This window comes from Oncorhynchus gorbuscha, linkage group LG18 (assembly GCF_021184085.1).
Source record: "Oncorhynchus gorbuscha isolate QuinsamMale2020 ecotype Even-year linkage group LG18, OgorEven_v1.0, whole genome shotgun sequence".
In the NCBI taxonomy this organism is placed as follows: domain Eukaryota; kingdom Metazoa; phylum Chordata; class Actinopteri; order Salmoniformes; family Salmonidae; genus Oncorhynchus; species Oncorhynchus gorbuscha.
In genome coordinates this window covers 4,755,693-4,782,655 of record NC_060190.1, presented here as the reverse complement: position 1 = coordinate 4,782,655, position 26,963 = coordinate 4,755,693, and the positions used below count along the sequence as shown (strand labels likewise).

The window sequence follows — 26,963 nt, the reverse complement described above, 5'->3', positions numbered from 1 at the left end:
TCACCTCCCAGTGATGTAGCTCCTGTTTCCACTGTAGTTGGAAGTCATAGTTGACTATCATTTCTGAAATGGGAGCTCCTGGTGTCCAGGCGATTGAGGCATTGATGACGGTCGGCTTGCCAGGGGGATGCATTTTAACTGCCAAACACAAAACAACACAGTTAATGTACTCATAGTAGTACTAATATATTACTAATATCACTGTAACAGAACTACTAGTACTAAGTTGAATTAGAAATGTTAGTATCAGGTATGAATTAGTATTAAGTTGTTTAAATGAATAAGCTTTCCAGCATATTTGTATTGCATTATGTTGTATTATAGTGTACTGAGTTTGAGCATTGTGTATGCTGACCACACAGAATTCATTTTCATGTAAATGGACAATAAAGTCACAGTTCGAGTCGTTGTAGTTGGTAATTCATGTAGTAGTAGTAGTAGGTTAGTAATATCTGACACATTGTACATAATATCACTCAAATTACTGTACACTTACTGTGTTAAATGGTTGATACAGGTATTCAATCTGTATCATATAATCTTCTGCTTGTCCACACCGTACAACAATGGATATTTCATCCTCTTTCCAAAAGAACTGAAAGATCATTTACAGAGGCTCAGTTATCCAGGGTTGTTTGCCTATCGGTCTATATATATATACATGCTGTCATTGTTTTACTATTATTATTATTAGAAAAATGTCATAAAAAAATAAACAAATTCCTGGTTAATTTATTCATCCAGATTAATGTGTTACGAATTCTAGTTTTGATCTATAATAATGCACATATATAACCAAGCATTGGTTTTAACATGATGTAGTTTTATAAAACTCACTGGATTGCCCTCAAAGACCAGACTGCCGCCTCTCAAGGTTGTGTTGAAACCAGCCAAGGACTTCATCTCACATTGCCTGTAGTTACAACAGTGAGCCATTGTTTCAGTTAGCATCCCAAATGGCACCCTATTCCCTATATAGTGCACTACTTTAGACCAGGACTCTATGAGAATGGGGTTCCAGTTAGGGTGCATCCTTAGTCTTCTTTACCTTTTAAACCCGGGGTATTCACCATGCAGAGTGCACGGCATGTCTGGGGGTATGCATGTGTTGTTCAACACACACGTGATGTTGCTGATGAAGTCATTGACACACTGTAGATCTTTGAGAAACAGAGACAGAGAGAGAGGCAGAGAGAGAGAGAGAGAGAGAGAGAGAGAGAGAGAGAGAGAGAGAGAGAGAGAGAGAGAGAGAGAGAGAGAGAGAGAGAGAGAGAGAGAGAGAGGCAGAGAGAGAGGGAAACAGAGAGAGAGAGAGAGAGAGAGAGAGAGAGTGAAAGAGGCAGAGAGAGAGGGAAACAGAGAGAAAGAGAGAGAGAGAGTGAGTGAGAGAGAGAGAGAATTCAATAGCTGTGGCTTAGCATTGTATAATAGCCAGTTTTATCAGGCTCTATATCATGTTTTATAAGGCTCTATGTCATATTGTATCATACATCATACAATGGCAAGAAAAAGTATGTGAACCCTTTGGAACGTGATCAAGCCAAAGGAGATGATTGTGGACTACAGTAAAAAGAGGACCGAACACACCACCATTCTCATCGACGGGGCTGCAGTGGAGCAGGTTGAGAGCCTCAAGTTCCTTGGTGCCCACATCACCAACAAACTAACATGGTCCAAGCACACCAATACAGTCGTGAAGAGGGCACGACAAAACCCATTCCCCCTCAGGAGAAGATTTGAAAAGATTTGCCATGGGTCCTCAGATCCTCAAAAGGTTCAACAGCTGCACCATCAAGAGCATCCTGACTGGCTGCATCACTGCCTGACAACTGCTTGGCATCCGACCGCAAGGCACTACAGAAGGTAGTGCGAACGGCCCAGTATATCACTGGGGCCAAGCTTCCTGCCATCCAGGACCTCTATACCAGGCGGTGCCAGAGGAAGGGCCTAAAAATTGTCAAAGACTCCAGCCACCCTAGTCATAGACTGTTCTCTCTGCTACCGCACGGCAAGCGGTACCGGAGCGCCATGTCTAGGTCCAAGAGGCTTCTAAACAGTTCTACCCCCAAGCCATAAGACTCCTGAACATCTAATCAAATGGCTACCGGAGTATTTGCATTGCTGCCCCCTCACCCTTTACACTGCTGCTACTCTCTTATCCTCTATGGACAGTCACTTTAATAACTGTACCTCTCCTTCCAGACCCATATCAAACATCTCCAATCGAAAATCAAATCAAGAATCGGCTTTCTATTCCGCAACAAAGCCTCCTTCACTCACGCTGCCAAGCTTACCCTAGTAAAACTGACTATCCTACCGATCCTCGACTTCGGCGACGTCATCTACAAAATTGCTTCCAACACTCTACAAACTCAGCAAACTGGATGCAGTTTACCACTAAAGCACCTTTTTGTCACTAAAGCACCTTATAGTACCCACCACTGCGACTTGTATGCTCTAGTCGGCTGGCCCTCGCTACATATTCGTCGCCAGACCCACTGGCTGGCTTCAGGTCATCTACAAGGCCATGTTAGGCAAAGCTCCGTCTTATCTCAGCTCACTGGTCACGATGGCAACACCCATCCGTAGCACGCGCTCCAGCAGGTGTATCTCATTGATCATCCCTAAAGCCAACACCTCATTCGGCCGCCTTTCGTTCCAGTACTCTGCTGCCTGTGACTGGAACGAATTGCAAAAATCGCTGAAGTTGGAGACTTTTATCTCCCTCACCAACTTCAAACATCAGCTAGCTGAGCAGCTAACCGATCGCTGCAGCTGTACATAGTCTATTGGTAAATAGCACACCCATTTTCACCTACCTCATCCCCACAGTTTTTATTTATTTACTTTTCTGCTCTTTTGCACACCAATATCTCTACCAGTACATGATCATCTGATCATTTATCACTCCAGTGTTAATCTGCAATATTGTGATTATTCACCTACCTCCTCATGCCTTTTGCACACATTGTATATAGACTCCCCTTTTTTCTCTGTGTTATTGACTTGTTAATTGTTTACTCCATGTGCAACTGTGTTGTCTGTTCACACTGCTATGCTTTATCTTGGCCAGGTCGCAGTTGCAAATGAGAACCTGTTCTCAACTAGCCTACCTGGTTAAATAAAGGTGAAAAAAATAAAAATAAATGTACATACTACCTCACTAACCGGTGCCCCCACACATTGACTCTGTATCGGTACCCCCCTGTATATAGTCTCGCTATTGTTATTTTACTGCTGCTCTTTAATTACTTGTTATTTTTATCTCTTATTCTTACCCATTCTTTTTTTTTTTAAACTGCATTGTTGCTTAGGGGCATTTCATTGTAAGGTATTCGGCACATGTAACTAATACAATTTGATTTGAATTACCTGGATTACTGCATAAATTGGTCATCAAATTTGATCTGATCTTCATCTAAGCCACAGCAATAGACAAACACAGTGTGCTTAAACTAATAATACACAAACTATTGTATTTTTCTTGTCTATATTGAATACATCATTTAAACATTCACAGTGTAGGTTGGAAAAAGTATGTGAACTCTTAGACTAATGACTTCTCCAAAAGGTAATTGGAGTCAGGAGTCAGCTAACCTGGAGTCCAATCAATGAGATGAGATTGGAGATGTTGGTTAGAGCTGCCCTGCCCTATAAACACACTCACAAAATTTGAGTTTGCTATTCACAAGAAGCACTGCCTGATATGAACCATGCCTCAAACAAAAGAGATCTCTGAAGACCTAAGATTAAGAATCGTTGACTTGCATAAAACGGGCTATAAAATTATCTCTGAAAGCCTTGCTGTTCCTCAGTCTACAGTAAGACAAAATGTCTATAAGTGGAGAAAGTTCAGCACTGTTGCTACTCTCCCTAGGAGTGGCCGTCCTGCAAAGATGACTGCAAGAGCACCGCGCAGAATGCTCAATGAGGTTAAGAAGAATCCTAGAGTGTCAACTAAAGACTTACAGAAATCTCTGGAACATGCTAAGATCTCTGTTGAGGAGTCTATGATACGTAAAACACTAAACATGAATGGTGTTCATGGGAGGACACCACAGAAGAAGCCACTGCTCTCCAAAAAAACATTGATGCACGTTTGAAGTTTGCAAAAGGGCACCTGGATGTTCCACAGCGCTACTGGCAAAATATTCTGTTTACAGATGAAACTACAGTTGAGTTGTTTGGAAGGAACACACAACACTATGTGTGGAGAAAAAGGCACAGCACACCAACATAAAAACCTCATCCCAACTGTAAAATATGGTGGAGGGAGCATCATGGTTTGGTGATGCTTTGCTGCCTCAGGGCCTGGACATATCATTGACGGCAAAAATTAATTCCCAAGTTTATCAAGACATTTCACAGGACAATATTAGGATATCTGTACGCCAATTGAAGCGCAACAGAAGTTGGGTGACGCAACAGGACAACGACCCAAAACACAGAAGTAAATCAACAACAGAATGGCTTCAACAGAAGAAAATACGCCATCTGGAGTGGCCCAGTCAGAGTCCTGACCTCAACCCCATTGAGATGCTGTGGCATGACCTCAAGAGAGCAGTTCACACCAGACATCCACATAATATTGCTCAACTGAAACAGTTCTGTAAAGAGGAATGTTCCAGAATTCCTCCTGACCGTTATGCAGGTCTGATCCGCAACTACAGCAAACATTTGGTTGAGGTTATTGCTGCCAAAGGCGGGTCAACCAGTTATTAAATCCAAGGGTTCACATACTTTCCCACCCTGCACTGTGAATGTTTGCATGGTGTGTTCAATAAAGACATGACAACGTTTCAACCAAAACAAACAGCAAATGCATCCAACAAGTCACAAGCTTGATATAATTATTGAGTGCTATGAATATACAACCTAATACTTAACTTTTTACTACTTTAATACACATATTAGTGAATTTATCCCAATACTTTTGGTCCCCTAAAATGGGTAGACTATGCACAAAAAGTGCTGTCATTTCTAAAAAGGTTCACCCGATATGGATGTAAATACACTCAAAATAAAGCTGACAGTCTGCTCTTTAACCTCAAAGTCGTTATACATGTGTTGTAATGCATTGTGAAGGGTATTGATGACTTACAGGACTGTGGTTGGCTGGAGCAGGTTAGTAGGGGAGGAGCAGGATGACATAGAGACACCATAGAACCATTATGACTTCTTCCTGGTCCTTTTTCTCATTCTAGAACACAGTAGGAGACATGACCTTAGCAACAGGTGACAGGTGGCTTAGTGTTCCAAATGGTACCCTATTTCTTATATAGGGCACTACTTTTGACCAGGGCTCATTTGGCTCTGCACTATGTAGGGAATACGGTGCCATTTGGGATGGAAAACAGAAGGAACCATAAGGGAGGGAAAAAGGTGTATATGAATTTTCTGTTTGCGTGGTGATTAAGTGTTGTCAGTTGTATCAATGCCACACGCATACCAGTGGTGATTTTAGCATAACATCTTGATGAGGCAAACTGAAACTGAAGACATGCCAGTAAAGTCATTTTGTTATTTTACTAGGCCTATGTGGTCTAAAAGTCAAGGAAAACACCATCACGAGCATCCACTTTTATATACATTATACCCACGCACAGGCAGCGCAAACAAAACAATATCAACTGGAATTGCATACAAAATTAAAATTATGAATAAGATACTGTACTGAGATAAACCTATATAAGCAATATAGCAATTGGGATGTACAAACTATGGCATAAGGGAACGATGAGCGGATAAGAGGCAAGCAGTCATTTCGATTAAGATATTAATGAGCGAGTAGTCGATATAACTATTTGTTCAGCACTTTTGAAATGTACAGGGACAGAGTTCAGAACATCGGCCATTCTTACAGTGTTCTCCCTGTACACCAAGTCAGAACCTTAGGATAAATAATGGGGGCATATAAGCACACAATGAAAGCACTTACAATATTCAATGATGACATTTCTCTAAAACAGGCTATAGGCTACATGTGCACCACCAAGTCAGAACAGTAGGCTAAGTTCTAAGGGGGAGAGGTACCAAATTCTTAGGATGAGGTCTTATGGGCTAGTAACAGCTGACTACACAACATACACTTTTTATTACATTCTTAGCTACTGTATACATATCTCCCTGGCATATTACATTATTTATCCAGCAGTATACAAGACATATTTTTGGACACAACCATTGTTGTACTGTGCTCACTTCAATGTGGCGCAGTGGTCCTTCTTGTGGGAAAACTTTGTCATCAAAGTCAGGCATTCTCTGGATTTATGCTGCTTTCAAGACAACTGGGAACTCGGAATCAAACAAACAATCATGACATCAGTGTTCTTCAGGTCAGAGATCTAGAAAGAGGCCAGAGTTCCCGACTTGGAAATTCAGGTTGGATGACCGTTCAAAACGTCTTTTTCCAGTCTGAGCCTGTTTTAGTTGCCAGTTGTCTTGAATGCAGCAGATGCTGGATTGACTACATGACCAATGTATTCAACCTTTCTGACTTGGTGTTGCATGTGAATGTTAATCCATTTCAGCTTGGAAAAGAGAGCCTTTCAGACAGATGTTTAAATCCTTAACCCCAGACTTGGACCACACACCCTCTCTACCGAATAGCAGGCAAAGAAAGCAAAAGGGTGATTGCTTTGCGACTCTTGTAGTTAGCCATTGATTCGTTCCAAACCACTCATTGTTGAATTAGCAATTTCCGACATGTTGTATAATGTTTATGTCCAATGGCCGATGAGCATAAATACTTTTTATCTATAATGTGAAAAGGATTTGACAGTAGATTGTCAAGGTGATTCATGATGATGACTGTTTGTCTAGCTTGCTCGCTAAGATTGTGAAAGTATGATGTTGACATCAGTCCAATCAAAGCTACAGTATATGTAACATGATTTGACATTTTATCTGTGGCCAATGACCTTCAACCTTCTTGGAGAGGCAATTATAATGTAAATCTATGGCAGCACCCAAGAGGGCTTGAACTACCTAGCTCTCCCTGTAGATTCGGCAGTGACATAGTGTCCCCATGAGTGACGGAACATTGAGCCAACCAAGGCACAACTAGAGAAAACGCCTATGCTGTGTTTTTGCTGGCCGCTCCTCCACCACAGAAAGCACTGAGCTAGGCTGGAACACCTGCATATTGGAGCTGCCTTACTCAAGAAAGAGGCCATGTTTGTATGCAGATTAGTTAACTCAAGGAAAACATTTATTTTTTACATTGTTTGCAAACTGATATGAGATACAAATGACTGCAAAAATAACATGCAAAAACATATATTATATAATTTTTAAAAATTGCATATGTACAGTTGAAGTCGGAAGTTTACATACACTTAGGTTGGTGTCATTAAAACTCCTTTTTCAACCACTCCACAAATTTCTTGTTAACAAACTATAGTTTTGGCAAGTCGGTTAGGACATCTACTTTGTGCATTGACACAAGTCATTTTTCCAACAATTGTTTACAGACAGATTATTTCACTTAAAATTCACTGCATCACAATTCCAGTGGGTCACTTGACTGTGCCTTTAAACAGCTTAGAAAATTCCAGAAAATTATGTCATGGCTTTAGAAGCTTCTGATAGGCTAATTGACATAATTTGAGTCAATTGGAGGTGTATCTGTGGATGTATTTTAAGGCCTACCTTCAAACTCAATGCCTCTTTGCTTGACATAATGGGAAAATCAAAAGAAATCAGTCAAGACCTCAGAAAAAAAACTGTAGACCTCCACAAGTCTCAATCATTATTGGGAGCAATTTCTAAACGCCTGAAGGTACCACATTCATCAGTACAAACAATAGTATGCAAGTATAAACACCATGGGACCACACAGCCGTCATACCGCTCAGGAAGGAGACGCGTTCTGTCTCCTAGAGATGAACGTTCTTTTACCCACAGTAAAACGAGTCCTATATCGACATAACCTGAAAGGCCACTCAGCAAGGAAGAAGCCACTGCTCCAAAACCGCCATAAAAAAGCCACACTACAGTTTGCAACTGAACATGGGGAAAAAGATAGTACTTTTTGGAGAAATGTCCTCCGGTCTGATGAAACAAAAATAGAACTGTTTTGCCACAATGACCATCGTTATGTTTGGAGGAAAAAGGGGGAGGCTTGCAAGCCGAAGAACACTATCCCAGCCGTGCAGCACGGGGGTGGCAGCATCATGTTGTGGGGGTGCTTTGCTGCAGGAGGGACTGGTGCACTTCACAAAATAGATAGCATCACGAGGAAGGGAAATTATGTGGATATATTGAAGCAACTTAAAACTTAGTCACAAATGGGTCTTCCAAATGGACAATGACCCCAAGCGTACTTCCAAAGTTGTGGCAAAATGGCTTAAGGACAACAAAGTCAAGGTATTGGGAGTGGCCATCACAAAGCTCAGTCCTCAATCCTATAGAACATTTGTGAGCAGAACTGAAAAAGCGTGTGCGAGCAAGGAGGCCTACAAACCTGACTCAGTTACACCAACTATGTCAAGAGGAATGGGCCAAAATTCCCCCAAATTATTGTGGGAAGCTTGTGGAAGCCTACCCAAAACATTTGATCCAAGTTAAACAATTTAAAGGCAATACTACCTAATAATAATTGAGTGTATGTAAACTTCTGACCCACTGGGAATGTGATTAAAAAAATCAAATCTGACACAAATCATTCTCTCTACTATTATTCTGGCATTTCACATTCTTAAAATAAAGTGGTGATCCTAACTGACCTAAGACAGGGAATTTCTACTAGGATTAAATGTCAGGAAATGTGAAAAACTGAGTTTAAATGTATTTGGCTAATGTGTATTTAAACTTCTGACTTCATCTGTATATATGCTTCCATAACTGTACATTTTATGTGCAACCAGAAGGGAAAAAAACTCTGGACCACCTTTACTCCACACACAGAGAAGCATACAAAGCTCTCCCTCGCCCTCCATGTAGCAAATCTGACCATAATTCTATCCTCCTGATTCCTGCTTACAAGAACAAAATTGAAGCAGGAAGCACCAGTGACTTGGTCAATGAAAAAAGTTGTCAGATGAAGCAGATGCTAAGATACAGGACTGCTTTGCTTGCACAGACTGGAATATGTTCCGGGATTCATCCGATGGCCACTTCAGTCACTGGCTTCATCAATAAGTGCATCAAACACGTCGTCCCCACAGTGACTGTACGTACATACCCCAACCAGAAGCCATGGATTACAGGCAACATCCTCACTGAGCTAAAGGGTAGAGCTCCCACTTTCAAGTAGTGGGAGTCTAACCGGAAGCTTATAAGAAATCCCACTATGCCCTCTGACGAACCATCAAACAGGCAAAGTGTCAATACAGGGCTAAGATCTAATCGTACTACACCGGCTCCAACACTCGACGGATGTGGCAGGGCTTGCACAGTCGTGACCTGCCCAGACTAAACACCTCCCTCTGCAACTGGATCCTGGACTTCCTGACGGGCAGCCCCTGTGTGGTAAGGGTAGGTAACAACACATCCGCCACGCTGATCCTCAACATGGGGGCCCCTCAGGGGTGCATGCTCAGTCCACTACTGTACTCCCTGTTCACTTATGACTGCACAGTCAGGCACGACTCCAACATCATCATTAAGTTTGCCGATGACACAACAGTGGTAGGCCTGATCACCGACAATGACGAGACAGCCGATAGGGAAGAGGTCAGAGACATGACCGTTTGGTGCAAGGACAACAACGTCTGCCTCAACGTAATCAAGACAAAGGAGATGATTGTGGACTACAGGAAAGGGAGGACCGAGCACGCCCCCATTCTCATAGATGGGGCTGTTGTGGAGCAGGTTGAGAGCTTGAAGTTCCTTGGCGTCCACATCACCAACAAACTAACATGGCCCAAGTACACCAAGAAGGCACGACGTGAAGAGAGTCTACAGCTGCACCATTGAGAGCATCTTGACGGGTTCCATCACTGCCTGATATGGAAACTGCTCGGCCTCCGACCGCAAGGCACTACAGAGGGTAGTGCGAATGGCCCAGTGCATCACTGGTGCCAAGCTTCCTACCATCCAGGACCTCTACACCAGGTGTTGTCAGAGGAAGGTCCTAAACATTGTCAAAGACTCCAGCCACCCCAGTCACAGACTGTTCTCTCTGCTACCACACGGCAAGCAGTACCGGAGCACCAAGTCTAGGTCCAAGAGGCTTCTAAAACAGCTTCTACCCCCAAGCCATAAGACTCCAAAACCTTTAATCAAATAGCTACCAAGACTACCCCCCTTCACAGTGCTATGTTATTATCTATGCATAGACACTTTAATAACTCTACCTACATGTACATATTACCTCGAATAACCGGTGCCCCCACACATCGACTCTGTACCCTGTATTTAGCCTCACTACTGTTATTTTACTGCTGCTCTTTAATTATTTGTTACTTTTATTTTATTTTTTTGTTGGTATTTTTCTTAACTGCCTTGTAGGTTAACGGCTTGTAAGTAAGCATTTCACTGTAATACCCCATAATACCTGTTGTATTCAGCGCATGTGACAAATACACTTTGATTTGATGGGCAGTGTGCTGTTTGCTACAATTCTCTCATGTCTTGGTATTTAGTAAAAGGTCACTGGGGTTAGAGAAACTGATGTTATGTTCAGCCTGTGAAGATGTGAAGTTTCCACTCCTCTGTTATATAAACAACCATCTAACAGGTACAAGATGTGTTGAGAGGGTGAGGAAGAAGAAGATTGTGATGATGATAAAGAATGACCTGGATGATATGTTAGTGCAGGGCTGGAACAAAAGCATGCACACCCTGTGTGGCTATAACGCTTCTACAAGGAATACCAGTACTGCGTAACATTCCTTTGAACTGATTGTAATAAATTGATAGGTGGTTGAATGTTGCGCAAGAGCAAAATGTTTATATCAGAGGAGGATGGTTCATAATAATGCCTGGAATGGAGTTAATGGAAGGGTATCAAACATACTATATAATCAGTGTGTTTGATGTGTTTGATACCCTGCCATGAATTCTGTTCCAGCCATTACTATGAGTCTGCCACCAGCCGCCACTAGTTTCTGTACATTGTTTAGCTGTGAAGTCTTCTGATGTCGTGTTCGATGTCAAATGTACCAACAGTCCTGTGTCCCAATTCAGGGCTTTCCAGGCCTAACCTGTGAGACTGGTCCCAGATCAGGGCTTTCCAGGCCTAACCTGTGAGACTGGTCTCAGATCAGGGCTTTCCAGGCCTAACCTGTGAGACTGGTCTCAGATCAGGGCTTTCCAGGCCTAACCTGTGAGACTGGTCCCAGATCAGGGCTTTCCAGGCCTAACCTGTGAGACTGGTCCCAGATCAGGGCTTTCCAGGCCTAACCTGTGAGACTGGTCCCAGATCAGGGCTTCCTGCCTTAACCTGATAGCCGGGTACCAGATCTGTTGGCGCTCTTGTTTGGCATGACAGGGAGTTGGCATGATAGCGCAAACAGTCTGGCACTCAGGCTACTGTCCAGGGCCTGTATACATAAAGCCTCTCAGAGTAAGAGTGCTGATCTAGGATCAGTTCTGCCTTTTAGGCCACAGTTAAAAACACAGAAGGGGGGGGATCTGATCCGAGATCAGCACTCCTACTCTGAGATTCTTTATGAATACTGACCCTGATGGTCCCTCTTACTGGTCTCTGGGTCAGACATTAGGAAGTTCCCTTGAGTGAAGTGAAACAGCACAGCAGACATGATCAACCTCTGAGAGAACAGTTTAAAGGTCAGTATCGCAGAGAACACACTCACACATGCCCACGCAAGCACCAACACAAGTGCAGTCTTAACGTACACACACTCACAAAACACGTTATCCATGCACACACACACAAGCACATTCTGCATGCATGAACACACAGTACTCACACACACACATGCTTATATACACACACACACATGCTTATATACACACACACACGCACGCACGCAAACAACACACACACACACACACACACACACACACACACACACACACACACACACACACACACACACACACTCTGCATGCATGAACACACAGTACTCACACACACATGCTTATATACACACACACACATGCTTATATACACACACACACGCACGCACGCAAGCAAACACACACACACACACACACACACACACACACACACACACACACACACACACACACACACACACACACACACACACACACACACAGTACTCACACACACATGCTTATATACACACACACACATGCACGCACACACACGGGCTGCAGTTAAGAAAACCACAACGTCTTCGTTTCCCAGAATGTTTACAAGCTGTTTCCAATAACAAACAAACCAACACCCCCGTCCCCTCCTCCTCTCTTCTCATCCTCTCCCAAACCAAACCTCATACTAACACCCCTCCCTTCTTTTTCTTCTTATGTACATCGCTCACCCTCTCACCCCCCCCCTTCCTCCTCTCCTTTTTTGGCTCTACACTATACTCACAGAAAAATAGGTGATATCTTGAACCTAAAGGGGTTCCTAGGCTGTCCTTATAGGGGAAATGAATAACCATTTTTGGTTCTAAATAGAACCCTTTTGGTTCCTTTCCACAGAGGGTTCTACATGGAACCAAAAAGTGTTCTCCTGTGGGGACAGCCAATGAACCATTTGAACCCTTTTTTCTAAGAGTATATACCCACTCACCCATCCCACCCACTCACTCCCTCACTGGCAGTGTCTGAAATCTGGCTTGCCTACTACTTGCATACTGTGTGATAATCTGTGTACTAATGGTGCTGCATACTATTTAGTATAAATGTATGCAGTCAGCAACAAATAACAGAAAACTAGCTTCATCCTACTGAGAATGTGTCATCTGAAACACAACTGTGTTGATTCCGGCCATTCCTTCATTTTGGTAGAGCAAGTACCCTCAGCAAAACACGATTCTGTTCCTCAATAGTGTGCAGTGAATTCTACTAGATGAAAATACTAAATTAGTATGACATGCTGGTATTTACAGTTTTGACATTTCACATACTATACAACTTTTTCACAGCCCAAATGTTACTATTTAGAATGTTGGGGTGTTTAGACATTGGGGTGCTCACATCTCTTGTCACCCCCCTCCCCTCCCCATCTTCTCTCTGACTCCCCCTCCCCTCTTCTCTTTGACTCCCCCTCCCCTCTTCTCTCTGACTCCCCCTCCCCCTCTTCTCTCTGACTCTCCCTCCCCATCTTCTCTCTGACTCCTCCCTCCCCATCTTCTCTCTGACTCCTCCCTCCCCATCTTCTCTCTGACTCTCCCTCCCCATCTTCTCTGACTGACCCTCCCCCCAAATCCCTCCCCATCTTCTCTCTGACTCCCCCTACCCTCCCCATCTTCTCTCTGACTCCCCCTCCCTCCCCATCTTCTCTCTGACTCCCCCCTCCCCATCTTCTCTCTGACTCCCCCTACCCTCCCCATCTTCTCTCTGACTCTCCCCTCCTCATCTTCTCTCTGACTCTCCTCCCTCCCCATCTTCTCTCTGACTCTCCCCTCCCCATCTTCTCTCTGACTCCCCCTCCCTCCCCATCTTCTCTCTGACTCTCCCCTCCTCCCCATCTTCCCTGACTCTCCCCTCCTCCCCATCTTCTCTGACTCCCCCTCACCATCTTCTCTCTGACTCTCCCCAACACTCCTCCCCATCTTCTCTGACTCCCCCTCTCTTCTCTCTCTCCCCTCCTCCCCATCTTCTCTCTGACTCTCCCCTCACCAATCTTCTCTCTGACTTCCTTTCCACCTAACACTCTCTGACTCCTCCACCAACTTCTCTCTGACCCTCCCCTCCTCCCCCTCTTGTCTTTGACTTCCTCTGTACCTGTGGCTGGGTGTGTACATCCTGTCCTACTTAAACACTGGACCAAATCAACCCCTAGGTTACATCCTAACTGGCACCCTTATTCCCTATATAGTGAACTATATACCCTAGAGGCCCTGGTTAAAAGTAGTACACAATATAAGGAATAGGGTGCCATTAGGAACACACTCCAAAGCCCCTCCACAATGAGGACAACGGTCTCCAGTTCAACTCTACTGGGAGCCCAGGGTGTTGCTCCAGTTCTATATGAACATCCTGTCCTAGTAAACCCAGGCCCAGATCAGCTCCTAGTCCTCTATATAATAAAGTCCTAATCAACCCATAGCCCTCTCTATAATAAAGCCTTAATCAACTCCTAGCCTCCCCCACAGAGGCTCTAATCTGCCCTTAGCCCCCTCCATGATGAAGCCCGAATTATCTCTCAGCAACCTCCATAATGAGGCCCTAATCAACTCCTAGCCCCCTCCACTATGAGGACAGTGGTCTTCAACCTTGATCCTAGAAATCTAAACGGTGTGCAGGGTTTTGGTGCAGCCCAGCACTAATTGCAGAACAAAAAGGCTGGCATATAGTACAGGAGTATATCAAATATAGAATATATATTCAGAGAAAGATATGCACAAAGCTTGAAAAGGTGATTAAAAGCCTTGGGTTCTCTGGGACCAGGGTGGCAGAACACTGTGGTAGCACATAGCCTGAACGTCTCAATGGGCCCCAAAGGATTGGAGAGGCAGAACACTGTGGTAGCACATAGCCTGAACGTCTCAATGGGCCCCAAAGGACCGGAGAGGCAGAACACTGTGGTAGCACATAGCCTGGACGTCTCAATGGGCCCCAAAGGACCGGAGAGGCAGAACACTGTGGTAGCACATAGCCTGAACGTCTCAATGGGCCCCAAAGGATTGGAGAGGCAGAACACTGTGGTAGCACATAGCCTGAACGTCTCAATGGGCCCCAAAGGACCGGAGGGGCAGAACACTGTGGTAGCACATAGCCTGGACGTCTCAATGGGCCCCAAAGGACCGGAGAGGCAGAACACTGTGGTAGCACATAGCCTGGACGTCTCAATGGGCCCCAAAGGATTGGAGAGGCAGAACACTGTGGTAGCACATAGCCTGGACGTCTCAATGGGCCCCAAAGGATTGGAGAGGCAGAACACTGTGGTAGCACATAGCCTGGACGTCTCAATGGGCCCCAAAGGATTGGAGAGGCAGAACACTGTGGTAGCACATAGCCTGGACGTCTCAATGGGCCCCAAAGGACCGGAGAGGCAGAACACTGTGGTAGCACATAGCCTGGACGTCTCAATGGGCCCCAAAGGACCGGAGAGGCAGAACACTGTGGTAGCACATAGCCTGGACGTCTCAATGGGCCCCAAAGGACCGGAGTGGCATATGCAATATTGTAAAAACTCCGCTCTCTGTGTCATCATCAGTACCATGATTTTACATGTTTTATATTTAAACCTTTAACTAGGCAAGTCAGTTAAGAACAAATTATTATTTACAATGAAGGCCTACCAAAAGGCCTTCTGCGGGGACAGTGGCTGGGGTTCAAAATATAGGACCAAACACTCATCACAACAAGAGAGACAACACAACACTACATAAAGTGAGACCTAAGACAACATAGCATGGCAGCAACACATGACAACGGGGTAGCAACACAATGATCTTTATCTCAATTGTGTAATACTGTGTCTTCCAAATGATCACTCAAACACACACACAGACAGAGTAACTTTGCTTGAACAATAAATGTAACCGATAACCACCTGAATACATCATAGATGTAGGATCTTCATTTGAAACAGTTTGCTATAGCAGCAACCAGAAATGTGAATTATAATGGACATTTTTTGTAGGGGTTGATACAATTTTTGTTAAGGCAAATCAAGTCTGTTAAAGAGGAAATGACAAACGTTAGAAGCCTTATTCAACCTTTTACACTACAAGTTTGCATTTTCTACTTTGCAGGAAAATTCTAAGCATTAAACGATTCATCAAATTAAGATCCTACATCTGTATATGAATATTCAAAGAGACTCTTACCTTACTGTATAGTGGACCTTCTTGTAGTCTCAGAAACACCGGCTTCTCAATGCTCTACGGTTGAGTTACGTTTCACTCTGAACTGAAGGACACGTGCTTAATGATGAATCAGTTTCTTGTCTCTCAGTTGGTCGCCACCGGATGATTCAAACCCTTTAATGAGGAGAAAAACATCTGACTGCCTTCTCTGAAAAGTAAATGAGTGAACAGAAAAGAGATTGTTGACTGAAAAGGAATTTCTGTGGTTTCAGTTAGTTTCAACTGAAACCACACACACACGTCATCAACGCTGTGATCTTGCTTCCCTTCATCAGAAGTGGGGGTGGAGAATTTTTTGGTAAAAATATAAGTTCTTCTTTTGGTCTCTGTTCTTGTTCCTTTTTTCTAAAGCATCAGATATTACTTCTACTATTGTGAAATTTTAAGTGTCATTTTTATTATTCCTCTGAAAATAACAGGTGCAAAAGCTTTGAAAATATCTTGATGTGACTTAGGTAATGAAAGAGAGCGAGCAAGAGAGAACAAAGACGTTTTGCCGCCATCAAGTGGACAAAGTCTGAATAAAGTATGGCCTTGGTGTAACAACTAGTCGATTTTCTCCTCCACAAGAAACTGTGAATGAGACTGTTCATTACATGATAGTCTTCCTTCAACCGTATACAGGTACTTTATTTATACAGCAAAGAGAGGCTTAATAGTTATTATAGAACTTATTTTTAATATCAGATGTGTACAAGAATTCAACCATGTTATTCACAAATAAAATTAAAATCAGTGACATTACAATATTGATATGACTACAGAATGTCTTAAGGTTTGTGTAGGCATGTGGGGTTCAGCCCCATCCATCTATACGTGAGGACCAGACCCACACACTGTTTAGCAGAGGTACTGGATTGTCCAGTGGGGCCACCCACTTCCCCTCGTGTTGAGGAAATGAGTGATGTCATTGTCTGGTGTGAATGATAAGGCTTTAATGAAAGACTGACTAACTGACGTGAATTCAAACTCCAACTGACCTTCTATGACATGTGATCGTCACCAACCCCCTCTTGTCCAAACAGTAGGATACAGTTACCCCTAGACACTGACCTAAGGCTAGTTTTACATTGCTCCTTAAGAATTGAGGGTACGCTGATCCTAGATCTGTGGCTACGGGGTGGGGGTAAGGCAGGTTCTAACTATTGTCCAATAATCATCCAATCACAGCGAGCTTCCTCTTCCTCCCCATCCAAAAATCACACATTCCTCTTCCTCCCTCATTCAAACACAGGGGAGTGTTTCCCAAACCCCACAGAGATCACATGCTCGGGCACGGCGCGGGTGTACCACTCGGACCACGCCCCGTCGTACACAGACACCCCAGGGTGCCCGCACTCGTGGGCGGCGAGGGCCACGTGGCAGGCAGTCACACCCGACCCACAGGACACGCAGAGCGGGTGGGAGAGGTCGACGCCAGCCAGGGTGAACATGGTCTGGAGGTCTTCACGGGGATGGAGGTGACCGGACGGAGACAGGAAGGAGGAGAAGGGCATGCTGATGGAGCCAGGGATGTGTCCTGGCTCAGTATCTGAAAGAGAGGAGGAAGAGAGTGAGTGGATGACAAAAAGGACAAACAGAGGGAAAGGGTTAGTGCTGCTGGGTTAATTTCCAGTCTAAAAATGCTCCCTCTTCCTGTGTCGTTTCCATGCCAATAGAGAATATTCAAGAGGTCAAAGTCCCCAGCCGGAGAGACACTTATAGGCAGATGAACACTGAAATGTGTGAAAGAGCACGTAGATAATGTGTGTGTGTAGGACAACTTCAGAATAACTAAAGTACAGCCACATAAGCCCAAACACCATAGAGGTAATTTAGAACACTTAGAACGAATAGAGCGTGACAACAAGTTAGATTAGAACACCTGGAACGGCTAGAGTGTCACAACAAGGGGTATGGGCTAAACTGGTACAATACCAATCAAGTGCAACAGTCAAATCTACAGAATTGTATTCAGACTACTACTATATGCTGCGTTTCCACTCCGTTCACTAGTGTGTGTGTGTGCATGAATGCGTATGTGTGTATGGTACACAATTGTGCTGACAGATGTTCTGATTTATGACCCAACCTCCATGTTTGCTTATCAGCTTGTGCAAACAAAGGAGGCCTATGGCTTGTGTCTGCAAACGCCATCTTGTGCAAAGCCTTGCTTCCTCTGTCCTCGTCGCCTCAATTCCACTCAAAGCTTATCGGAGGAAAAGGGCCAAAGCAAGGACCTTGGATCCTCTCCTCCAATGAGCTTTGGAGAGGAATTGAGGAAACAAGGACAGAGGAAGAAAGGACTTGACAGGCAGTAAGTAACATTTCAGACCAAGTGTGCATCCAAATATCACACTCCATTTCATACATAGGGTTCTGGTCCAAAGTAGTGCACTATGGGCCCTGGTCCAAAGTAGTGCACTATGGGCCCTGGTCTAAAGTAGTGAACCATAGGATGCAGCCAGTGTACGAGGAGGAAGTCACACGTTCAGCAGCTCTGTGCCCCAGGGCCAGACGAAGTCCACATCTCATCGATAACACACCTATTATCTATCTCAACACGACAGCTGAGAGAAACTGGATCAACTAACATGAGCAATCTGTCAGTCTATTGTGTTGTTGATTATGGGTCAAAGCTCATTGGAGGAAGAGATCCGAGAGGATTGAAGGAGAGGAGTGGGCTACTCAGTGATCAGTAGTTGGTCTAGGCCTATTGATTATAAGTCAAAGCTCATTGGAGGAAGAGATCCGAGAGGATTGAAGGAGAGATTGATCAGGTTGTGATCAGTAGATGGTCTAGGCCTATTGATTATAAGTCAAAGCTCATTGGAGGAAGAGATCCGAGAGGATTGAAGGAGAGGAGTGGGCTACTCAGTGATCAGTAGATGGTCTAGGCCTATTGATTATAAGTCAAAGGGAGTTGTTGTTTATGTTTACCCCCAGTTGGAAAAATGTTGGCCTTTCAGCAGCATTGATCAAATGCTAAATGATCTACTAATAAGGTGACATGAGCACGTCTCCAGATGTGAAGTTATACATCCATTGTAGGCTACACCTTTCGTGTTTCTGGTTTCTTGGTGCATTTTCTTAAAAAGTTTAACTCTGCATTTTTGGGAAAGGGTACGTATGCATGTTGTTTTCGGCACATGACAAATACATTTGATTTATTTTGAGGTATTTACAGTGTGTGAGATCAACATCAATGCACGTTCAGTGTGTGTGTGCTGCTCACTGTCTCTGGGTTCTGGATCCACCCCTCTGAATCTCCCCCCTGGTCTGGCATCGACCACCTGAAATTCTTTACTATCCAGATTATCCAGGATGTCCTCGTACGTCTTCACCCAGGATCGGTTCAAAGAGGCCTTAAATTCGGCCTGCTCGGGTCGGGAGTACCGGTCACTCACTGGAAGTCCCTCATTCGCCCAGTTTTTGAGTCCTCCATTCAGAACCGAGACAGAACTGTGGCCGAAAACTCGGAACATCCACCAAACTCGAGGCGCAGAGAACGCGCCGAAGTTGCTAGCATCGTAGACCACAACGTGCGTATCGTTTCCAATTCCCAAATTTCCAACATAATCTGCAAAAATGCGCTCGGGCGGCAGCATATGATCCAGCGGAGATGTTTTGTCGCAGCACTGGTCTATGTCAAAGAAGGCTGCACCCGGGATATGCCTCTTTTTGAATTCGCTCTTGGCGTTGCGCCTGAGTTTGGGTAAGTACCAAGACGTGTCCAAGACGCGGAGTTTTGGTCCGACCCCTTGGTCTTTGACGGCATCGAGAAGCCACTTGGATGCGACGATAGCCCTCGCTTGGAGCGCCATGGTTGAACGTGTAATTCCCGACTGTTGCAAAGGTGATACAGGTAGAACGAGAAACGGGTTTAATGCAGAGAAAGCGAGAGCGAGAGCTGTCCCAAGAGAAATAACACGCCCCCAATGCACAGCCTGTAGTTACAGCTGAAAGTGAATGGGGGCGTTACCATATGGCCAACAGACATTCATCAAAATTAACAGCAAGTCAACTTTATATAAATTGGCTACTCGGTATTTTTGTCATGTTTTTTATTTTTTTATTCATATGTAATTGTGCGTAATTTGTCATATTTTATTTACCAAAACATATCTAGACAAAAACATATGACAGCTTAACATTTACTTACATTTCCAAAAACATTAATGGCATCAGACTTGCTCAGACCCACATTTTCCCACCGTATCCACACCCAATTCAAATAGGATCACCTCATTAACATGACCTTATGTGTTTTCTATGACATGTCATCATTTTTTCCAAAAGCGAAAGGTATTTTGACAACAATCCGGAACCATTTTGTGATGGGGCACTTTGAAAATAGTTTTCACCCGAGTAGTGATCCCCAAACACTCTTCGCCGGATGTTGAACTCACATGTTATTTTTTTTTACAGAAGCAAGATAGTTTTGCTGGATTTGCTGGAGAAATCATAACGTTTACTCACATGTTTGTTATTTAAAAAGTAAAGTGCATATCAACATGTCGGCATCAATGATTCGGAGGGGACTGGAGTTGCTAAGCGATGACCTAAAAGGTAAATTATCTACAGTAACCACGGTTTCATTAGCTATTTGGGCCATTCCTACTTTGAGGTGCATTTTCTGCCCCTAGGACATATCAGTTCTTATTTAGTGTAAAGTTTGGATTCCAAAGGCTTTACGTATAATGCCAGGTGTTTTGTACCTTTAAAACACAAAAATATGGATTCTGAAAGGACATTTTATGCATTTAAAAAAATAAATGTCAGTGGATGTAGGCGTTTTTGTCACGTCCCCAGGTGTTATTTATCTACTTCCACAAGAAATATAACCCATAATATTTAACTATAACATCTTTAATCATTAACGTTTATTCATGATCATTGTATTTATTATATATTTTCTGTGTTTCCCTGTTATCACTTTCCTCCCTGTTTGTTGTAATTCTCCATTTAAGAAAACAACCCCTTCCTACAATGACACCACATTCAGGAAATGTCATCATTTATTTGATGGGAAAACTATGGTACAAAGCTAAATAAATATAAACACTCAGCTTTATCGGTTTGTCCATGTTTCATGTTGTTAGTCTGTAGGTCCAACTCATAAATGTTCACCCTGTTAGGTTAAATTATAGAGAAAATATATATTTAATAGACAAGTTATAATCCTGTTCAAGTGTTCACCATTATGCTCAATCTTGCTCATTCACAGAACTATGGCAAATTTAGGCTAAAAATGTCAACCCAGTTAGGATTATGGACCTAACAAATTGGAGAATGCATCCAAAAAGGTAGTTAAAAAGTAAGGGAAAAATATATATATATAATTAGATTTAAAAAATAGTAGCTAACACAATGGAATCACAATAAGGAGGCTCTATACAAGGAGTACCGGTACAGATTTGTTAGATTGCTTATTAGATATTACTGCATGGTCGGAACTAGAAGCACAAGCCTTTCGCTACACTTGCATAAACATCTGCTAACCATGTGTATGTGACCAATAACATTTGATTTGAGTCAATGCAGGTGTATGAGGTAGTAATATGTACATGTTGTTTGGGGTAAAATTGAATAGGCAATCAGCATAGATAATAAACAGGGTAGCCGCAGCAGGGGTGAAAGTGTATCTGTGTGTGTGAGCGTATGCATTGTTTGTGTGTATATGTATGTAGTGTGTTGTGTGTGTCAGTATGGGGGGGGTCAATGTAAATAGTCCGGGTAGCCATTTGATGAACTGTTAAGCAGTCTTATGGCTTGGGGATAGAAGCTGTTCAGGAGATGTTTGCAGCTGTAGAACTTTGAGGATCTGAGGGCCCATGCCAAATCTTTTCAGCTTTCTGCCCTCTTCACGACTGTGTTGGTGTGTTTCGGACCATGCTAGGGTTCACATTGTTACAGAATTTATTCTATGCAAAGCGGTGTCATCTGTGCTGACACTTCCTGGTCACCACTGTGTGCCTATTTACACGTGACCAGTGACCTATTAGCCCATGTGAAACATCCCTAGACAGACTACATACACAACATACATGAGCACATAACATAAGCAGTCCAAAATGTCTCCTACACAAATGTCTCTCTCTCTCGCTCCCCCTTTCTCCCTCCGCAGTGTCAGATGGTAGCAAGAAGCAGAAGAGCGCGGCCAAGAAGAAGCACACACCGAGCAAGGCTGAAGTGATGGGCCTGGTGAGCAGCAACCGTCAGGGCGTCAGCAGGCAGGTCCGGCGGCTGCAGGGGCGTCTCGGTCCGGGGAAGAGCAAGGCCACCGTCAAAGACAAGAGGATCAAGTCTGCTGTGGGTGAGTGGCTCAACCAACGCGTTCAGAGGCACAAAGTATTTCTGTGCACTGTGCAGAAAAACGAACGCATTTATTTGTGTAGGGGATGGTCTGGTCCATATAAATATAGTCTAGTTATTCTATTGCTATGGTCTCTGTTCATGCTATTTCTATGTTCTGGCAACTAGCTAGAATGTTTGTTTTTTCTTGGGTTGAGGATCAATGCTCTTCTCTTAGCTATTTGTTGACGTGTCTGAAGATGAAACTAGTCTGTCTGTGAAATTGGTGTCAGTGTGTCAGCTTCCTGGTGTAGTCCATGGGAATTCAACTCTTACCCTACGAGATTCGGAGTCTGCTGGATTTCTGTTCTACCTGATAGTTAATTATACCTCCCTGGTTTACCAGGTCTATTTTTCTTGTAATATTTTATTTAACTTTTTTGTTGCAGTTTTTTTAAATCTTTTTTTTTACACAAAAACAATAAACAACTTAAAATTTACATGAATACATTTCCACAAACTGTAGTTAAAAACACTTGTTCAGACCCACATGTTCCCATGGTATCCACACCCAATGTTGTTTCTCATATGTGTAAGACTATACCTTATATTTTATTTTATTTCACCTTTATTTAACCAGGTAGGCAAGTTGAGAACAGGTTCTCATTTACAATTGCGACCTGGCCAAGATAAAGCAAAGCAGTTCGACAGATACAACGACACAGAGTTACACATGGAGTAAAACAAACATAGTCAATAATACAGTATAAACAAGTCTATATACAATGTGAGCAAATGAGGTGAGAAGGGAGGTAAAGGCAAAGGCAAAAAAGGCCATGGTGGCAAAGTAAATACAATATAGCAAGTAAAACACTGGAATGGTAGTTTTGCAATGGAAGAATGTGCAAAGTAGAAATAAAAATAATGGGGTGCAAAGGAGCAAAATTAATTAATTAATTAAATACAGTTGGGAAAGAGGTAGTTGTTTGGGCTAAATTATAGGTGGGCTATGTACAGGTGCAGTAATCTGTAAGATGCTCTTGACAGTTGGTGCTTAAAGCTAGTGAGGGAGATAAGTGTTTCCAGTTTCAGAGATTTTTGTAGTTCATTCCAGTCATTGGCAGTAGAGAACTGGAAGGAGAGGCGGCCAAAGAAAGAATTGGTTTTGGGGGTGACTAGAGAGATATACCTACTGGAGCGTGTGCTACAGGTGGGAGATGCTATGGTGACCAGCGAGCTGAGATAAGGGGGGACTTTACCTAGCAGGGTAAATATGACTTTGTGTTATGGTGTCTCAGGTCTAAATCAGTCCCAGATTAGAGGGGAACAATTAAAAAATGCAACTGGCTTTGAGGTCCACAGTTGCATTTGAGGGGACTAGTCTGTCTGTGAAGCTGATGTCAGGGTACCAGCCTCATGGTCTAGTCCAGGGATCATCAACTAGATTCAGCCATGTGACAATGTAGAATGTTATTTCTTCTTGAGCAGATGGTCACGGGGTCGAAACATAATTACAAATAATTTATAGACTGCAAGTTAGTGGTGTAAAGTACTTAAGTAAAAATACTTTAATGTACTACTTAAGTCGTTTTTGGGGTATATGTACTTTACCGTAATATTTTTAACTACTTTTACTTAACTCATTCCTGAAGAAAATTCTGTACTTTTTACTCCATACGTTTTCCTGACACCCAAAAGTACTCTTTACAATTTGAATGTTTAGCGAGACAGAACATGGTCCAATTCACACATTTATCAAGAAGACATCCCTGGTCATTACACCGCCTCTGATTTAGCAGTCTGAGTGTTGGAAAATGCCCCTGGCTATCTGTAAATAAAATAAAAAACACATTGTGCCTACTGGTTTTCTTAATATAAGTAATTAGAAATGATTCATCATTTTGATACTTAAGTACACTTGAGTCATTTTCTATTAAGGTGTCTTTTACTTTTACTCAAGAATGACAATTGGGGACTTTATCAACCACTGCTGCAAATTGACCGCAAGAAGTCCAAACATATAATATATGACTAAAACATAATCATTTCAAACCTTGCTTACATTTGTATACGATCACATACAGTAACTCTTTATTATATGTGGGAAAACTTTGGAACTTGAAAATGAAAATCACTTGGAGCTGATTTGCTTTTGTTTTTACAGTCTGTCCAATAATAATACAAATTAAACGCTAATCATATCAATAGAATCACACGGGCCGTCAGTTGAGGAAGCCTGGTCTAGTCTGTCTGTAAACTTGGTGTCAGTGTGTCAGCCTCGTGGGCCGACTCCTTACCATCCTCTTTTGTCTCCATCTTGTGTTTCCATAGATTATGCGTAGGCCTTCTGTGCAAACTCCTCAGGTTATATCATTTTTAGTGTCTGTGTCATGGACTTCGTCTTGACCTCTGAACTGTGATGTCATGTCTTTGTGTTTCCAGAGGAGTTCAGGAAGAAGCAGGGGAAGAGCCATCTGAGCTCCAACCTGCTGTACTTCCTGGGGACGGGCTTCAGAGCTACAGACTCCGACACTATGAAGGTAAGAGACAGTCTGACAGTTCAAATGTCATGCCCTCTAACTACTACTACTATGGGAGATAGTTGGTTGAGGTCTTTGGTCCCTGTCATGACTTTTGATTGATTTGGTAAAATAACTGTAGATACATGTGGATTGTGTTCATTGTAACGGAAAAAATGTTTTAACATTTTGAAACGGGAAGCAAAAATGTAGTGTTTTTTTAATTTATTTAATTTTATTGGAAAGGTCCTATCCTTGTTTCAGTCCACTTTTCTTCTAAGCGCCTAATGAACGTGACCCTCTTATGGGTGAATCACATAGTCTTCATCATCTTCATTTCTTAGACTGTCTCCCCTCTTATTCCCCTTCAGATCGTCAACCAGAATTCGGGCCGGCAGTCTCGCCACCGTCCGGACCGCACGGTCAAGAAAGCCTCCGGGGAGAAGTCTGTGTTCACAGAGGATGAGTTCGAACAGTTCCAGAAGGAATACTTTGGCAGAACTGTGGAGGAGGGTAACTAGACAGATTCTAGTTCCAGAGACTTAAGGCTGCATTCCAATTCCAGAGGTGTGCGCTTCACACTCCTTGCCATGGATTGCTAATTTCACCATTATTAAAGGTCCAATGCAGCTGTATTTCAATATCGACTATTTTATGGGTCACAATTAAGTATCTTACTGTGATTGTTCATTTTTGACCGTGTTATTTAAAAACAAAAATACCTTCATAGCAAAGAGCAATTTCTCAAACAATTATCTTCCCATGCCTGTCTGGGAGTGGTCTGAGTGGGGAGGGAGAAAACCAACTGTTATTGGCAGAGAGGTTGGAACTCTCTTATTTACCTCCTGGTTATGTCTCCAGGCAGGCCAAAACTCCATCTCATCAAAACAGGCTGACATTTTAGGCAGTCTTTTCAAACGGCTTACTCTAACAGGGCATTTTCACAGTATTATTCCAACCTCCTAGGAGAGGGGGGGACAGTAAAATCACATTTTGGACTGCACTGGGCCTTTTAAATCCATGGGAGAATGTGGGTTCAGGGTTCAGTTCCAGAGCCAATGAGGACTTGGTAAAGAGATCGGACACTTGACCGACTTTAGTTTTTGTCCAAAGACTTGGAATGTGATATGGACAACATGTGACTGTTAAGTGGCCTTGAGGCTCATTCCCAACTTCTTCTATTCTATTCATGCAGGAGAAAATAGTCACCTTTCAGAGAAACAAAAGTATTGTTTAAAACTTCATTTTATACTTGTCTTCAAATCGATTTTCAGATAATTTCTTGTTTCCTTGTGTTGAAAAGATGAAAGCACAATGAACTAGAGGATGCTGTTTTATTAGGTGAATTTTCCCTTTGATTTGTAAACAGTGAATAAAAGTATGTAGAACACTGTCATGAAGCCTACACAAACTGAAGCAGCAGTAGGGGTGTGACGGTCATGACATTTGTGTTAGCCGTTAACTGTCGTGCAAATCATTGTGCTGTCACAGTTCTTTACCATGAACATAAACATGTGTTGTATCTCCAGCCATACAAGTCACTGATGTGTGTCTTTGGAACCGCTACATCTAAACAGTAATAATTCCATTTAATATTGACCATCACAAAAATGATCCATTGTTTAGGCACATCTTAACTAAGAAACATAATACAAATCAAATGTATTTCAAAAGAACGGAATAGCATATTCTGGGTGTATAGTCCCTGGATGTCAGGCTTACGCTGTTCTGTCTATGCATGATACTCCCACCCACTCAAAGTAATTAGATGGACGAAGATGATGCATAGTGAGGTCAGACAATGTAATAATATAATAATAATAATATATGCCATTTAGCAGACGCTTTTATCCAAAGCGACTTACAGTCATGTGTGCATACATTCTACGTATGTAACATTGATAATGACATCATTATTACAAAGGCAATAGAAATTCCCATGAAACAATTCATTATGCTGTATATGCCATTTAGCAGACGCTTTCATCCAAAGAGACATGAGGTCATGTGCGCATACATTTGACATATCGGTGTTCCTGGGAATCAAGCCCACTACCCTGGTGTTACAAGCTCTGTGGTCTACCAATGGATTGAATTTGAATAAGCTGAATTCTGAGGATAAATTGTGATGGGAGTGCATCATCTTTAATCGGTGGTGTAGACTAGAGAATTCCATTATGAATAGGCCCAACTCCGCCCTAAAAACACACATCTGATTTTCTTTATAGACAATCTTTTTTTTCCTGAATGTCCATAC

At 42.9% G+C, this 26,963-nt stretch overlaps 2 protein-coding genes and 1 long non-coding RNA gene across 3 annotated transcripts; 1 reads left to right on the top strand and 2 right to left on the bottom strand.

Moving 5' to 3' along the window:
* Positions 1–513: 513 nt before the first annotated feature.
* Positions 514–1,180, bottom strand: LOC124002842. The gene is made up of 3 exons (XR_006833138.1): positions 1,049–1,180; positions 838–913; positions 514–595 (listed from the first exon to the last, which is right to left on the bottom strand). It is a non-coding gene; the product is annotated as an uncharacterized LOC124002842 (long non-coding RNA).
* A 15,346-nt stretch (positions 1,181–16,526) lies between these two features.
* LOC124002787 (3-mercaptopyruvate sulfurtransferase-like) lies at positions 16,527–19,824 on the bottom strand. Its single transcript, XM_046310522.1, has 2 exons — positions 19,129–19,824; positions 16,527–17,445 (listed from the first exon to the last, which is right to left on the bottom strand). Exons 1-2 carry the CDS (start codon positions 19,715–19,717, stop codon positions 17,135–17,137), a joined length of 900 nt encoding a protein of 299 aa, XP_046166478.1. The 5' UTR covers positions 19,718–19,824; the 3' UTR covers positions 16,527–17,134.
* A 441-nt stretch (positions 19,825–20,265) lies between these two features.
* rps19bp1 (ribosomal protein S19 binding protein 1) lies at positions 20,266–26,234 on the top strand. The gene is made up of 4 exons (XM_046310549.1): positions 20,266–20,462; positions 22,021–22,209; positions 24,630–24,727; positions 25,078–26,234. The coding sequence occupies exons 1-4, from the start codon at positions 20,408–20,410 to the stop codon at positions 25,225–25,227; spliced, it is 492 nt and encodes a 163-aa protein (XP_046166505.1). The 5' UTR covers positions 20,266–20,407; the 3' UTR covers positions 25,228–26,234.
* Positions 26,235–26,963: the final 729 nt, after the last annotated feature.